The sequence below is a fragment of the Channa argus genome, chromosome 5 (genome assembly GCF_033026475.1).
Source record: "Channa argus isolate prfri chromosome 5, Channa argus male v1.0, whole genome shotgun sequence".
Classification (NCBI taxonomy): Eukaryota; Metazoa; Chordata; class Actinopteri; order Anabantiformes; family Channidae; genus Channa; species Channa argus.
The window spans coordinates 20,070,109-20,087,187 of record NC_090201.1 but is presented as its reverse complement, the minus strand read 5'-3'; the positions used below and the strand labels follow the sequence as shown (position 1 = coordinate 20,087,187).

Below are 17,079 nucleotides of genomic sequence, written 5' to 3'. Positions count from 1 at the left end.
TGTCCAAATCGAATTACCTCATTGGAATCACTAAATTTATATGTTAACACTTTGAGTCATGAACTGTAAAAGATAAACCCTTTTGATTAACTTGCTCAAAAAGTTAAACAGTAACATGATTTTTGATTAGTACTACAGAAAAAGGAAAACTCTTTGTTTGCCCTTTCAAATAAGTGTTTGCATTCCTCAACCAGCAGCTGATATTAACTTTGTACAACACGCTCAGGTTTGTATTTTCCTTTATGACATACAGTATGAAGACATATAAACAAATAACCTGGCAACGTAAGACAAAAAAAAACACTTTCCTGAAATATTTGGGCAAAGACGGGAACTAAAGATAAAGAAATCCTTAAATCCAGCATCAATTTTTTGCCCCATTATTCAGTTTTACACCTGACACATCAAAGTTATTAAGTGCAGCAGAGCAGCTTTCATTTTATTATGAACAAATTCATTCAATGTAAACACTTCAAACTTCTTTCACCACTGCTTGATTAGCCAAAAAAAAAAAAAAAAACCACCACATATGATTCGGATAACACATTAGTATTTACATTGGGTAAAGAACTGGAGGGAAAACATGGCTTTGTTTGTTAGCTCGTCTGTAAATCGTAAAAACAAAACACAATAACACCAAACTTTACTATGATGGAAACAGCATCCAGAGTCCAAAATTAATATGAGGACACTTCCTAAGAAAGTATTATCCCCATAAAGCTTATTTTCTCATAATGAGAATTAGGATCCAGAGCTGCAGAGATGTGGCTGGTAGTTAGGTTAACTTGTGCACAGCAAATTTGTGGTTACCACAAGAAGGATGTGCGTCATCGCATTATGTCCGGTCTTGTACCACAGACATTGAGGCTGAAAGTTAGCAAAGTAAATCAGAAGAACACCTGAAGGTAGCCATTAATATCGCAGAGGCCTTAGCATAAAATGTGTTTCCTCAGACAATACCATGTGCCTGTGCAGCATGTATTGGGCGTGTTCATTAGTGTCATCAGTGGCAGTTTTGGCAGTTAGGATGGCACGGCTGATTATTTACTCGACATCTACAGCCACCTGATATGTCACCAGGTCCCTGTAAACAAATAAAATAATAGAACAAGTCAAATGTATGGGTATGTTTCAGCCACACAATATAGTCATTTTTCTCAACACTCTTGTGTAAATGTGCTTATCTAGCTCCATGTATGGGTGTGGAGTTGTTTACATTTGGTCCCCAGCGAGCTTGTTTTGTCACCCAGCAGATTTCTGTCTTGCACATCAAACAGGAGATCCAATCACATCCATCTTTCTTCTGGACAATAATGTCGCACCGTGGGCATTTCATGGCCTCCCCGTTCTGCAGCAAGTTCTGTGGTGAAATACAGCCAAATAGTACAAAATGTAAGAGTGGAGGGTAATAAAATTAGTAATTAAAAGCCGCCTCAAATCAGACCATTTATTATTCATTTATTTATTAAAGACGGACCAGTGCTTTATTCATAATTAAACATTAACCATTTTCAGGCTGGTCCAGTACAAGAGAAAATGAACTAAATGTCTATTTGATACTTTTTCTCCAAAGCCAAATAATAACTTTAAATGGTTCCCAGTGTTATGCACACATCAGAGTGATGTGAAGCACAGACACAGGACAAATTGAGCATCAACATCTATAAAAATAAAAATCCTTGTGCCTAAAACTGCAAAAATAAAAGAAACCATGGAAAATGTTCATCAACCCAAAAAGGCAACCTGCCCGTTAGCCTCCGTGAAATGGTCAAAGGGATTTGCAAAGGCAGTGGGTAAAATTCCCAGAATGATAAGGTCGGAGAACTTACAACCTAGTTAAGGCTGTTTAATGAGGATTGCTAAGGCTCTTTGCTTAGAATTGATACAGAGTTTCAGTTTGAGAATCATTCATCGCTTGAAGAGGAGCAAACAGATTGCTCTAGATGAAGCCATCCGTTGCTTTTTGCTCATAATTAAAATAAATTCCTAATAAAAACAAAAACAAACAAAAAAAAAAAACAGGGCTGCAAAGGTCTGGCATATGAAAAGAGCACTTTTGACAAAAAGAGCATGTTGATGTTAAAAATATTAAAAACAGGATTAGTAAGTGTGTGCTCCTCTAGTGTGCGGCATCAATTATTGGTCTCCTGTCCTGTGTTGGCATGAGGGCGTTAAAGGTCAACCTACCTCTAGCATCTGTTTAGTTTGCTGAGCTGCTTGGTCGTTCTCTGCTCGAATGCGCAGATCATCCTGGTAATCTTTACAATTCATGTCTTTATGAATGGCCTGAAAACGTACGCAAAGTCCGTTACATTTGCTGCTTCCACTGGCACTTAAAGAAAATCTCCCTCATTAATCTAGAGAATGCAACTACCCTGCAGAGAATGCAGTTGGTTTCATCACAGAGGTCACAGTGGAACTCGTTGACTTCATCCTCGTAGATGCACCACCCTCGACAGTTGGGAGTCTGACAGTGGAAGCTGTGCTCCGAGCGGCTTTCCGCGATGCTCAGACGTAACTCCAAGAACCGTTGGTGCTCTTCTTCTGTAAGAAGCTGCCAAGCAAGACAGAGTGAGAGGTTATATTTACATGAAGGAAAAAGGAATGGGTATGATGCCACTTCTTAGGGGGTGTTTTGAAAAGGGATTTAAAATCTGATTGAAATTCTAAAGCCTATTGTAAAATATTAATTTTTATGTTGATGAAATGACTAATTTCTTTACTTGCATTACACAGCTTCTTGACCAATGAGCATTAACAATACACAAACATGCCTTCCAGAAGAGTTCGGGAGAATTAACAGGACACACTAAGGCAGCGCTGTGGCCCTTTTAGCAAACAATTAGATTGAATGAACAGCTTTGTATAACCATGTACCTCAAAAATGCCTGAAAAGAAAATCAGGCCCAATTGACAACACAGAAATATCTGGATTTTTTTTGTTGTCCTGCCTCACCGCTTGGATCTCTCGGTCCTGGAGTTTGCTGTCACAGTTGTCAGGACAGGAAACTTCAGCGTCTTGACTGTTCACTATCGTCCCTTTTAGACATTCCCTGAACACAGATTCACACACATCAATCCAAATGTATAAATGCATAAAAAGATAAACATTTTGCTAATACACACATTCATTTTTAGAAAAGGTTCCTATTACACAACACAAAGCTGTTTCCTGCCTGACCTGCAAAAGCTGTGTAAACACTCTCTGAGGACAATGCCCTCTCCTGGCTCCAGGGTAGAGTAGCAGATAGGACAGTCCACCTCTGTGGCGTTGGGGATGAGGTTCTGGTCTTCTGTCGCCAACAGATACAGGTAGTTCTTCTCTCGTTCCTCCTTCTGAGCCTTCAACACCCAGTAAGACAAAGGCACGAGAATGCAGAGAGTTGTTCTATGTTACCATACATCATTATTCTCCTGTTTCCAAAAAACAGAAAGTGAAACTGAAGAAAGTTGAAATTAGCATAATGTTTTAAGACGTGATAAAAAATGTTAGCTCATCCACTAAATGAAAGAGATATAACAAACATACAGAGCACTTGATGTTATCATTAAGATAACATAAAGATATTAAGATGATGTTTCTGATTAATGGTGAATTTAGCTTTAGACAAAAATATATCCAAGTGCAGGTTTAAGACATAAAAAATGAGACTGCACGTTCCCATGCTACACGTTGTTTGTTCCCATACTAGATGTTTAATGAACAGCACTGTTACCTGTTCATACTGCAGCATGGCCAGCTGCTCTTGCTGAAGCCGTCGAGCCTCCTCCTGGTCCGGCTGGTAGATTTCAGGCACCTTGTAGTCGTCTGGCCGCTCCCCTCCACACATCTCACATCCAGGACGCGTTGGCTTGTTCACGTATGTGCACACAGTACAAGCCCAGCCCAGCTACGCACAAACACAGACATACATTAGGCCTGTACACACACATACTACATATACACTTATACAGTATCTGTATTCTGACCTGAAGTTTAAGAGGCACAGCAGGTTTAGCAGTAGGGGGTTTTGGAGGAAGAGGAGGAGGATGAGTTTGCTCATTCTTCTCATCACCTCCCTTCAGCCCTCTGGGCAAAAGCTGCAGGGAGTCAATCGACTCCACGATGCCTAAGAAGAGATGGATTCCATAAGCCTGTGTTTAACCAGTGAGTTCACTTACAGGCAATCAAAGCTAGTGATAACAGAAACATTTGTCTAGGGCTTGGCACTGATAAGAGAGGAGTGCTGTCTCTTTTCTAAAGGGAGATTTTCTCATAATTTGCCTACATTTGCGAAACACTGCATCAGTGTGTGTCTGTGTGTGTGATACTGACCGTCTATGAGTTGCTGCTCCAGGTCCATTTTGTGTTGATGCCGTGTCAGGTGGGCAGCACGGGCTGAGATTATAAACAGAAAAACCCGGTCTCCATTGTGACGGATGCCGTGGCTGTACAACGTCTCCTGGTCCTGTGCCAGACGCTTCCCTATCACCCAACGCTGCAGAGCCGGGGCAAACCCGAAGTCGTGGCTGATCTGTGGAACGAGGGACACGCAGATCACTCAATGAAACTATTCCAACTTTTAATCAATGACAACGTACAGCACATATGCACTGTTTCCGTGCCGGTGTTCACGTGCTGACATTAAATAAGCCACAAAAACGCATCTGTAAATGACAGATCACTATTGCCATATCAACAACAAGCTGCAACATAAGTACCTTTTCTTTAAGTTGTGCAATTGTCATGTCACAAGAAACCACAATATTCACCGGGATGTAGGTATCTGACTGAGCATCCTCCACACCAACCCACAACCTATAGGGTGAAAACGGCACAGAACATCAGGTTGTGTCGTGTTTTTTTAGATTCTCCTCATTACACAACAAACACATCATTTCCGGTGACACACACACACACACACACACACACACACAGTTGTATCCCACCTTATGGACTCCTGAGGGTAGGCCTGACTATTGATACTGACAGACACTGGAACAGAGAGTTGTGACAGCTTCTGACACAGTTTAACTGCTTCCTCGCTGTCCCCGCTGCTGAGAGCTTCACTCAGAGAGAGGGCGAGTTCCTCTGCTGCAAAGGGACCAAGAGTTAATGTGCTCACGTGACTTGTTATCAGCAGCCTGTTATTCACAGAGCTGTCAGCCCATGGAAGCACGCTTTGGATCACAGGCTTTTCTTATTTAATGCCTTGTTTCCTCAGACATACACTTGTTCCAATGGGAAACAACAAAAAGTGCTGCATTTGACTGTCCTTTAATTTGGTTGGAAGGACTCTTAAGGCGTAGGGAACAAGGGTTATTTGTGAATAATCAATAGACCACTTTTACACGCACTTATGACAGAAATCAATAGCAAACTGTGACACCTAAACAGCGCGTTCTTCTCCTCACTAAATCAAAATTAAATTAAAGACGCGTAGATCTAATAACAAAATCGAAACTAAGTTGTACGACTCACCTTCTTTTAAATTGAGGCTCGGGTCACATCGAGAAGCCATATTTACACCTGAAACGACAGGTAACACAAAATGTATCGCTTAAACATCTTTAATAAAAGAAAAAGAAAAAAACTCGAGCTGTTTGTGAGAGAAGTCTGACATCCAACCTCCTCGGGTCGTGTTGTTTCGGTCCGGTCCGCATCCAGCACCCACTCCCCAAGTCGATTCGTGTTAAGAAAGATCGTTTTTCGGTCCAAATGGTGGAAAATGAGCTCAGTGAGGCCTCTAAACCGTTTTCTGCCGCTGAGGCTGCTGCTGGGTCCAGGTCTGGCTTCGCAGCCGCCGACAGCTTGTACGGAAAGTGAAAGTGACTGAAGTTGAGGAAGAGAAACTTCAGAAGCGTCACTTTGGAATTGCTGCCCCGCCCCGCTTCTACCCGGAATCCCGGGAAGTTTGAGAGTTGTCTTCACTTGGAGCACGTTCAAATATGTAAATAAATAAATAAATGAAAGAAATCTTCCATATGTACCTTTCCCTTTACTTTGGCGATTATTATATAGGCTACTGCTTCTCTTCAAAGGCACAACTTCACTATAATAATAAACCTACATGTATACACGCGCATAATGTTGCTTTTGCTGCACTTTTTCACACCGTAATGTACTGACTCGCAGCATCCAGCAGAGGACGCTGTCTGTGCAAAGTCGGGGCAGAGGAATTTTGCAGCATAAAGTTGGCCTTGATAATAAAACCCCGTTGTTAATGACCGTAAAGTGTTACAGTCTCCAACGTTGTACTCAGTGCAATGTGACCTTTGAGCTCTAAGGGGTTTTGTTGGTGCTAAAACGGCGTTTAATTATCTCCTCTTGCATCAGGCTTTAACATACCGGCTGATACAAACTTTATGCAGTATTTAATGGATCATGTAGACAAAGCGTTCAGAGGTTCACGGTAACACTTTGATCCACGGCGCAGAGGAACGAACCAGTCACAACAGCTCCAGAGAGGAGGGGCCCGTTGATCTGCTCAGCAGCGCACCACAAAGTTGCAGAGCATCTCTTTGCGTCCCCCCCAAAGCGACCGCCTGCTCGCCTTCTCCTGACATCTCTCACACCTACAGCCTGCCTCTCCCCCACACACATCACTCCAGCCTCTCGTCCGTCAGCTGTTTGAGCATTTCGCACAGTCAAGGCGTTCCTCTAGGCGTTTTCAAAGATGCTGGCTTGTACGGAGATGATCACTATGTGCCTGCAGTCGGCCAAGCAGAAGCATCTTCGGGCTCAGCAGCAGCAGCAGCAGCAGCAGCAGCAGCAGCCGCGGCACAGCGCTGGACAAGGGCTTACTATCTTTCATGATGTGAGTGGATCGACTTTCTTACACGTACATCACCTTCACCATTAATATATATATATATATATATATATATATATATATATATATATATATATATATATATATATATATATATATATATATATATATATATATATATATATGTAGAGATACTATATATGTGTGTGTGTGTTTACTTTATATATTTTTAGTAAAACATTTTAGATTTTGGCCATGCAGTGGAAACACATTAGACACTAATCAATAACTTCATAAAAACAAGTAGAAAAAGAAGAGTTTAAAAAACAGTGTGGAGTTGTAATTGTGACTAACATCACACGCCCAAAGATGAAATGTACCTGTGTGTGTGTGTGTGTGTGTGTGTGTGTGAGAGAGAGATAGAGAGTGAATTGGGGAAAATATGAAGAGCTGCAGCTGCTGCCTCTGCATGATAAATTAAGCTCTCACAGTCGGACGGGTTTAGGGACTTGCTGGGGGTGCTTCTCTTTTTTCTGGCACACACACACTCTCCCATAAACACTTTTCAAAAGCTTTATCACATTCTGGAGACACAAGAACAGATTATAAAGCCTTTTTTAAACTTATAATTGATTAATTGTTTTTTGGGTTCCCTTTTTTTGAATGGTCTGATATAAGCTGAGACACACACACACACAGTAATGCACAATCATGTACACAGATGCACCAATTGGAGCAGTAACACCTGCTGTTTGATTAACCTGCAACACTGCAGTAGAAACTCTCTATCAGCACAGCAATTATCCCTGCATCCATCGCACACTGTCTCATCCTGGGTTAGTAGGCCAGGGGTTTATCCAAATCTGAGCTGTTACTAACTGACAGCTTTCTGTCTACAGCCTCGACTAAATAACATCACATCATTCACACTTTGCAGAAATTTTACTGAACCGGTGTTCACACTGTTCCTGAGCATGGTACACAATCAGAGGACCTCCACATTTTATCTGCAGCTTTGATTTTTTTCTGTTGATGGAACACAAACAGACTAACAAGGACACTCGGTTGGTGGTTCCCTGCTCAAAAACATAATTTTGTTTCAATTGTCTAAACAAGTCTGTGTAGGAGGTAATGGTGTCTTCAATATGACTCCCATCCTCATCCACCCTCATGCTGATTGGCTTTTCTCACCTCATTCACTTGTCATTTTGTCTCTCCACTCTGATTTGGCGAAAGAAAAACAAGGTGCAGACATTGGAAATCTTATTCCTGCCACGTTGATTGCCCAATTATTCCACAGGGACAGCTGGTAAATTGTGATTTGAGAACTCTTATGTTGTATTTAAATTAGGTCAGTTGCTGCTGTATAAAGTCAGTACAAAATGAGCCTAAATATCTTGTGTGCCCAGAGTATAAGTTGCAAAAGCAGATCAACCCAGTTATTGTGCCAAAGACAATGCCAGTGGGCAAATGCATTATTGCGGTACACTGGTTCAGTACTGGAGTTTGGAGTTTAAAACACAGTACAGTACAGTAAGTAAGTAGATGGTGGTATTAAATAATGTGAAGGTAATATGTTAATTGTATTACATGGATTCGACAGTTACACTTTAGAGACAGTAACATCAGCGTAGTCTTTCAGTTTAGAGAATCTGTGAGCCTGCTATTAATCTTAGAGATAGAGATTGAAGAGCTCACATATCCAGTAGGAGAGACTGAGAAATGCCTGAAAAAATGTGCGGTTCAAAGGCCAGAGACGACTAATGATGCAGATGATGGTTTTGGGAGGTTTTTTTTTCCACATTGTCCTTTGATTTTCCGATTGTACATTTCTAAGGCTTTCTTGATCTCTCAGATTCCCTCTCTCTCTCATCTGTGTCGTCCCTCTCCCAGTATCCTCTTTTCTCCTCCTGCTCTGCTGCTTTCGAGCTGAAGAAACAAAAAGCAGGCGCGCAAGGAAACAAAGAACCAAAAGTGAACAGTTGTAGATCTCAGTCAATCTCCAAATCTCTCCCGGAGAAGGAAAGAAAAGAAAGAGAATGTGTCCATCACACTTTCTACAAATTATAATCATTAGCTCTGGTTTCCTCTTTCGCAAGCACAAAATCTAAAGCGCTGCACAAAACAGCATGTCAGCAGAGCCGGAGTGAACCTACTGTCTTAGCACCTGCCACCATGACATCAGAACTCTGCGCTCTGGGAAGCAGGTCTGACCTTTTCTGTGCCTGCTGTAAATGATGCATTAATGTCTCCTGACACTGGAGAGCCTAAAGACACAGCCAAACAACCAACTTGTCCAGCAGCATCGTACCTGTTCTCCATTAAATGAAGCGGGAGCAGTGATGTGTTGCTTAGAAGAGTTATACAGTGGCCAAGGCTGCAGAAGCTGAAAGCACTGAGAATATGATGTTCACATTTATGCATTAGATGAGGATGGTTCAGAATGTCCTGCTGATCTAATTCTTCTGTTAAAAGGATAAACCATTTGCAGAGAGCAATGTTCAGCTTTAACAGTCACCTTCAAGTCTAGACAGATGAATCAGGAATAGAGCAATGAGTGTGTTGTGAAGTGGTTTAAATTGACCTGGCTCTTGTTATTAGCCAGAAGCGAAGCTGTAGCATATACAGCTTGTGAGCTGTAGAGAGACCAACATTGGCAGATAAAGGGCAAAGGTGCAGAGCTTGAGCTTGTTGACTTATGGAAAAAGAAATTGAGGGCAGATTCTGCTGTTATAAATAACCTGTACGTCAAACATGTCAGTCCTGACCGCTGCCTAACAATGTAAACACGCTGAGGGGGTAGAAAAGAATCAACACGTCTTTTCATTTTCACTGCATGGCATATTTAAGACCTGTAATGAAATTAATTTTACTCAAGTAGGTGGTATATTTCCTGTGACATTCTGAGAATAATGTAGCTAATGCGTGGATGGATAGAGTTGTATTTTGAGCCAAGGGTTGATATGGAATGTGGGGTTTAAATAATCCAGTATGTTTTACATGTTTTTCCATTTCTCTCGTTTTGAGAGAAATAATTTTGTAAATTATAACAAAGCAGCTTTTGCCCAGTTTAGCCAAATTATCTAAAACCACTTAGTGGTCTTAGTGATTGTTCACATGAAACTTTCTTTGTAAACATACATTTGATTTTCAAGAGCCACTTTAAACTACTTCAACATTGTCCACTCGACTTTAGTTGTGTGCACATTGAACTGTAGTAATTAAATGGACGCGTCAGGAGAACTAACATCCAAATAAGTGGTTTACAGATGGTGGTTTAAACTGGGGACTCATTTAAATCCAGTTGTTAGTCATCCTCAGATGCTACTTTGCTGTTAAAAATCCCAAATTAAACTGGTCTGTATAAGTATACCCTATTGTGATCAACATAACAACAAATCCCTCTTATTCTTTAAATGTGTATCTACAGTGGTTCTTTAAAAGCCATTTTCTAATGGCTTTAATGTCAAAGTTCTGCTCCTATTTGTCTTGTTTACTTTCATTTTAATCTCTATGATTAAGCCAAAAGCCATTTCCCTTTTGGGGACAATCATGTCCCTAACAACCCAAATAAACACAAGGTTATGACACAGTGGAATTTTTCTCTGCTCCTCTTTTGACCAGAAGGCAGTCCCTAATCTCAAGTCTGCCAGCAGCTGACTAACACCCTTTGCATGGTCAACCATAAGCCATATTGTAGCCTTATGTCTCGTTCATGTCAGCCAACAAATGGCTGTCCCAGTGTTAGTCACTCTTCTGTACTGCTGTCATTCTGTTGTTGTTCTGTTCGAGCAAGTTTATTTTTTGTGGAGGCTCTATCATACCAGTTGCTGCCATCCGTTGTTGGGACTGTTTGAATCTCTGTTAAAAATCGGTTTATCATCTTACTACAGCGAAGTCCTGACCCATCACACAGTCCAAATGGTAACGATCATGTTGTCAGTTTGTCATCAGCAAGCAAGAACAGATTCACGTTTTTGCTTTGTAGAAGTGTCAGTCATGCAGTCACATCTACACAGTACACAAGCAAAGTCTGCGTTCATTGATGCTGTTTTTCCACCAGTTTTACTAATGGAGAAACCAACAAGATAATAACTTATTAGTGGTTTGCTACTCAGTGATATTATGCTACTTCCAACTTACATTTTAGAAGTGAATATTTAGAACAGATGTTTATAACTAGCATTTGGTTTTGAACCTAACATGAGTCACACATTTGGAGTATACCAACCCTTGTAAATGTTCTTGTGCGTGTGATGTTTCGGTTTAGTGAAGCAGAGCAAATGGACCTTGTACAGCAGACATCAAACATTCTATTGTGTTTTTGACGAATTGCCTAAATGCTTAATAAGAACGTGCTTATTGCAAGAATTCTTTTGTGATGAAGAATAATAACCATTACCTCCTCCTTCTCTCTGTTTCAGATTTTCCGCCGCGCAGACAAAAATGGTGAGTAAACAGTACATAGCATGCTCGGTGATGAATAATTTGTCACAATGCATGCTTGTTGTTTCCCCTCATTGTTCCTCTTGTTATTATGCTTCACACAATCTGGGCGCAGAAAGAAGGGAGCTGCATGCCTTGTCAAGTGAAGCTCCTTTCCTGTTCATGCTCCAACAAGTTTCTCTCCCCAATTAAAAGGATGCTGAGATGCTGGATTATAGCCATGCCTGGAAGAGCATGTCACACAAATAACAGCACCTCTCTGTCAGTGTTGACATAGGTTCTGCACACAATGAATGCAGGTCATGTTAATGCCAGATGAGCCGAGCGAACTTTTTTTTTTAGCAGTGAGTCACTGATAATATGGTTGTATTACCAAGTGCACACAATGGGTGCAAAAGACATGTCCTCCCATAAACAGACACATTCTTAGCTTTTAGTCTATTGTAAAGAAGAACATTCTGACAGTATGTCTGCTGCTATGACCACGTCTGCAAACCAGAGTCAACATAATAAGCTTCCACCTATACTTTTCAAAGTTGTGTCCAAACAGTGTATCATAGGTGATAATGCAATCTAGGAATTCATTGCAAGATTCAGATGTAGGTCATACATTTGAGTTAATGATAAATCTTTTAAAAAAACAAATGAGATGGTAAACATCCTCTCTGTAATAACTTCTACAGCTAAGAAGCCCTTCCCCAGAATTATATTTGTTCACGACTAACACAGATGAAATGAGATCAGGAGAAAGTGGACATCAGCAGGACATTACTACATTTCTGGGACTGTAATACGCATGCCTCCATTGCTGCAATAACTTCTCAGCAGCTCTTAACCTTCAGTACCAGGTACTTGTACACAATAAATTGTTTTGTTGGTTCCAGCCAAACATATTCACTGTTAGATTTTTAGATAGATTAGATAAAAATTAACCTTTTATTAAAATATGTCTGTCAATAGAAGTAAAACAGTATATGATGACATATAATTGCTCAATATTAAATACTAATTCTAGAATACTATTAGTAGAATGACTCTTAATTAAACATTCACAAATGGAGGTTCACTTTTTGTGGAATTTTCAGCTGCTTCCCCAGCATCTGGAAGTTGTTCACTTGACATAAAGATGGATCTGTTGAATAGCTTTGCTTTGGTCTGTCCTCACTGCTGTCATCAACATTGTTTCCAGCTGCAGCAGTCAGCTGGTTGAAAAGCTCTTTCCCACCTGCTCAGCGCCAGAAGTGAGGGAGACAATTCTGGGGACACAGCTTCACATGGAAAAAAAAAACAATTTGTTTTTAGATTAATAAAAATACAGTTTTTGAATATTTTATTCATTTAAATAAGTCAATTGATTGAACAAAAAAAATATGTCACCAAATATGTCTTAAAAACATTGTTGGTTAATTTTGTTTCACATGTCCTCTGTAGTTGACTTTGTCTCTTCACTTTGCAGTTTGACATAAGGATACATTTTTGGAACAACTTGGAGCTTTCTTTAAATAAAAAGTTTCAATAAATACATATAGTTGATTACGTTGATATACCTGCCATTACCAAGTTTTGTTATGCCCTTAGATGTCTGAGTCGACATATGCCCCACAGGACTACATGTTTGAACAATTCAGGCCATTTTTCCCAAAATGCAGTGCAGAGACACATGTCCACTGAAGTAGACATACCTGGATTGCTTGGTCTCGGGAGGATATTATGTGCTAGTATGTCCTTTACTAGTTTTTGCTAAAGCTTGACAACGTCACGTTCAAGCTGCTGAGCCTGTGTGTCAACAGATCACCTCCATGAGCAAACAGTCGAAAGCTCTGGAAACCAATTTAAAAAAGATGAACCGTGGGTAGCGCGGACTGTAAAAATAAGCTCATGTCCCTGAAGTTTCACGCTGTTAACAAGCTTTTAATGGTCTTACTCATCTGCATAAAATCCTGAGGATCATTACTCATCTTAAAACCCCCACCTGAAACACAGATGGTCTCAGATCAGCCCTCATATTGAAAATATGTGTGTACCATCCTAAATGGGATATAAGAGAGAACTTCACATTGGCATCACTGACGTCCTCACAGATGGGCGGGTGGAACACATCCTAAGTAGAGCATCGATTCTAAGAATACCAGAATCGTGGAGTTTACAGTATTGCGTACAGGTTTACCATTAAAAACAAGACCCACCTCTCATAGTGGCTTTGGTAACTGTGGTGCATTTGTGGGAATTTATAAACCACTTAGGAGATGCTGCAATGGGACTAACCTTTGGAAAAAAAAAAATGAGTGCGGCCTACTTTGTGCCCTACTTTATAGGACTTCCTCACTTGCTCATTTGGTTCTTGTTTACTCTGATTCACTGAGCACACTGTTTAGACTATTCTGACTTTTTAAACTACGGCCAAATATAAGCTAGCTTTTTCTTTCGGTTTCTGAGGATCAGGACAGCCTCACAGTTTCTTTGGTAACACTTTTCTAACCTTGGAATTCCTATGTGGATTTTCTCTCACTCAGTATTAAAGGACCAATTTATTCATCTTTGTTTTGATTCAACCTGCAGTAGGATTTATATCAAATGTTGGCGATGGCTTTACTCTGTGGATTTTGGTTCAGTTTAGAGGGAGGCATTACACAGCTAACGGATGCCTTTTCCCTAAGGTGTGAGCCATGAATAATATCTGCCACATCTGTTGTTAATATAATGGCAATTTATTGGTTTTGAACAAAACCGCTGGAGAGACAAATCGCGTCAGTGATAAATGATTACCACTGTGGTCTGGCTTTTGTAATTCCCACAATTTTTATGATTCTACCTTGGTACCAAGATAAGCAACTTCTTTTCTTGACCTTAAAAATCACTGGACCTGTGCAAAATGTTTGCTTAATGTTTTCAGGTTTGAACCCTTTATGTCATAATCTGGGAGGTTTATGAACCGAAATATATTATATTATACTATATTATGCATTTGTTATTCGTATCCACTTATCCTGTGTAGAGTCGTGGTGGGGTGGTGGGGGTGGATGGTGGAGCAGATCTTAGCTGCCATAGGGCGAGAAGCGAGGTACACCCTGGTCACACAGGTCATCAGTCTGTCCACACAGAGACAACCATTCACATTCTAATATAATGCAATATAACTTATTGTGTTTTCTCTGACAAATGTTTCTGTTGCCTTCACAATAACTGGAAACATGACAACAGTGCCTCATAAGTCATAGACCTAAATGGGTACGTTATGAGTGTGTTGGGAATAGGTGATCTACTTAAAGAGCTTAGCATTCCGTATGTGTCAATGAACCATGCATGAATGATTTATTCATTTAAAGGTGTCAGCTGCCGTTTGGGTTGGGAATGTGTTTAATAACTGGATATTGAAACTGCAGTAATAAAAGCCAGTGACTTCATCAATTTCATTGCAACCAACCAGTAAAGCCCAACTCTGGTTAATGGCTACACACAGTTTTACGTACAAATGTGGTTTTACTGCATTTCTGAACTTTCATTTACATGGACTCATTATAAGAAGATAGATTTTAGAGACTTACCATTTCCAATACATAATCTCAACACATACGAGCTTTAAGTAAAAGAGAGAAAGAGATAATGAGCTGTTTAAATTATGACTCATAGCGGGTTCAAGGGAGGTGGTGCTACAAGGTTTAAATTGATTAAAGTTCCAAAGTTGATATATTCTGCAATACAATAGTGACAAAAATACAGCTGTGTAACACATCCTAGATGATAAAAAATCCTTATAATGATGCCTGACTGGACAAGGACAAGTGTCGCATTCATTCCTCCATCCCTCCATCATTTTTGCAAGTCATATAAAGAGATGCCTGCAACAGTGGTGATGATGCATAAATTGGAACCTAGAAGAGACCAACACATATAGGTATTAAAATAACATAAATACCATTCCCTACCTGATTGCAGATCCTTATTTGCCTAATGCCAGCTATTGATGCCATCTGTCACTGTCATCCCTCACAGACCCAAGATTAAAAGAGGAACTGCTGTTACACATGAGTTATATATACAGTTAATAGTAGTTGTTCTTTTAATATTGCTCATATTGCAGTAGAAGTACCCCATTATATATTTTAAGAAAAAAAATGACATGCAGTCAGTTATAAATGGAAACATATCTGATAGAAAACTTGGCCTTAGTCTAAAGACAAGATCAGTATTTCAATTCTGGTTATTATCACAGACAACTGTCCACTTCCAGAACTGCTCTCCAAGCCCTTAACACAGCCTGAGCAGACACTGCACCATTTTGAATTTTTGTCTTTCTTGCACTCATTGCAGATGGCAGCTAAGCTGCTCCTAGGCTGTCTTTCCATTTAGTCGTGCGTGCAAAGCAAACAGCTTGTGTTGACTGTAGTCATCAGCCATTGCTCCAGTTGGAAAGTGGATGTAAAATGTAAAAGTGGGGATGAGCCCGAGTGACACAAAAGTCAAAGGAAGTACAATCTGCAAAATATGCAGAGAAATAAGATAGAAGCTAAAGCACTTATGCCTAAATATTTTCTTTTTCTTAGAAAACTTTGTAACAACAGAAGTAATACACACCGGACTTGTGGCTCGTGCGTATTTGTTGGGGTCATTCTTTTTCACTAAGAAGACATTTGACCCAGAACTGTCAAACCTAATAGCAGAGACTGCCAGTAGTCATCTGAAGTCCATAAAGGGATTATTAAGAGTGTCACCTCTGAGCATAGCTGCTCCCCATCTAGTTTGGCACAACAAACGTAGGAAGCCTTCGAAACACAATGCTGTGAGAGAAGACATGTGGAGGGATCTTCAGTCTCACAGGCACAAACTAACTACAGATGGCATCAAAATAGAAGTGTTTGAATGTAGTCAACAACAACAAAAAAAATGCTCCTGATGAATCTGTATTGAAAGAGAATGACCTTCAACATTAGAGTAACAAAGCATTCTGTTTGATACCAGGAACCATATCTAACTGTGCATAGCTCTAAAGTACAAAGTAGTTTAGTGTTCCACAGTGAGTAGTGAATGATGGCGTTGAATCAAATGACTTGACACAAGAGTTTTATAAAACTCAACAGTAGATTTTCAACTTTATGTGCTGCAAGGATCTGATGACCTGCTCTGAGCGAGGAAAATAAAGTTCCTTTTAATGTTCTTTAAATTGATTTATGTGTCGGTGCAAATCTTTTGATTTTCTTTTTTTTTAACTTAGTGACAGAGGAAGTGAGGCTCATAGAGAGTTTAAAGGTTTGTCATTAGATTGATTTTGCAGAGGACTGTGAATCAGACAGAGAAGTGGAGGAATCGGGGGATGATAAAAAGACTGTGAATCAGTGAGAAAGTAGGCCAAAGTGTTGAGGGCCGTGGATTATCTCTGACCAGCAAATTACACATTCTGGTCAGATGTAATGACGAGCAGTGACAAAGAGGGTCCAGCTGAACAGATGGGTTTCAGGCTTGCCCTTGAGTTTTCAGCTTTCCCGAGTCAGCCAGCTGGAACCACATGGCGTATGCAACCGCTCTCATTTTACCTCGTATTTGGGTGGACAGGGTCGTCATACAGGGACAATACTCAGTGGGGACGTGTAAGCCAACAGTCATCCTGCACTCAGGAGGGTTAAGGGCAGAGCCAAGTCAAAGTAAAACATTACAGTGGCGATAGTCCCCTCATGGGTGCAGCAGTGACATGACTGGATTGCTTTTGTTTATTTCAGTTGCTGTCTGACCCTCTGTGACACAACCAATCTGTTTGCAACAAGTCATTAACAACTATACTCATTTGTCTGTATGCTCATTTTAGCCCTGTTTTATCGCTCTGAGCTTTTTGGTCTCTCCTTCGATCACATTGACTAACTGAGCAATCAACTGTCTGCAACATATA

General features: G+C 40.3%; 2 protein-coding genes across 2 annotated transcripts in view; one reads left to right on the top strand and one right to left on the bottom strand.

Annotated features, from left to right (window-relative positions):
* Positions 1-222: 222 nt before the first annotated feature.
* Positions 223-5,817, bottom strand: rbck1 (RanBP-type and C3HC4-type zinc finger containing 1). Its single transcript, XM_067506139.1, has 13 exons — positions 5,609-5,817; positions 5,462-5,509; positions 4,930-5,074; positions 4,702-4,798; positions 4,316-4,514; positions 3,970-4,109; positions 3,717-3,890; positions 3,182-3,342; positions 2,957-3,053; positions 2,375-2,554; positions 2,188-2,286; positions 1,217-1,360; positions 223-1,084 (listed from the first exon to the last, which is right to left on the bottom strand). Exons 2-13 carry the CDS (start codon positions 5,499-5,501, stop codon positions 1,004-1,006), a joined length of 1,557 nt encoding a protein of 518 aa, XP_067362240.1. The 5' UTR covers positions 5,502-5,509; positions 5,609-5,817; the 3' UTR covers positions 223-1,003.
* Positions 5,818-6,248: 431 nt separating this feature from the next.
* necab3 (N-terminal EF-hand calcium binding protein 3) overlaps positions 6,249-17,079 on the top strand; it is a 30,667-nt gene continuing 19,836 nt past the window's right edge. The window contains exons 1-2 of the mRNA XM_067506142.1: positions 6,249-6,797; positions 11,177-11,201. Of these exons, the coding sequence (XP_067362243.1) occupies positions 6,657-6,797; positions 11,177-11,201 (166 nt within the window). The 5' untranslated portion in view covers positions 6,249-6,656. The remainder of the gene's footprint in view (positions 6,798-11,176; positions 11,202-17,079) is intronic.

Excerpts from the sequence above, each read along its gene's own strand:
- rbck1 (XM_067506139.1), bottom strand. The coding sequence starts at position 5,501 with ATGGCTTCTCGATGTGACCCGAGCCTCAATTTAAAAGAAG. Across the intron at positions 4,110-4,315 it reads GGAGCAGCAACTCATAGACG|GCATCGTGGAGTCGATTGAC; the intron begins GTCAGTATCACA and ends ATCTCTTCTTAG. Across the intron at positions 1,085-1,216 it reads AAGCTCGCTGGGGACCAAAT|GGACCTGGTGACATATCAGG; the intron begins GTAAACAACTCC and ends ATTTGTTTACAG.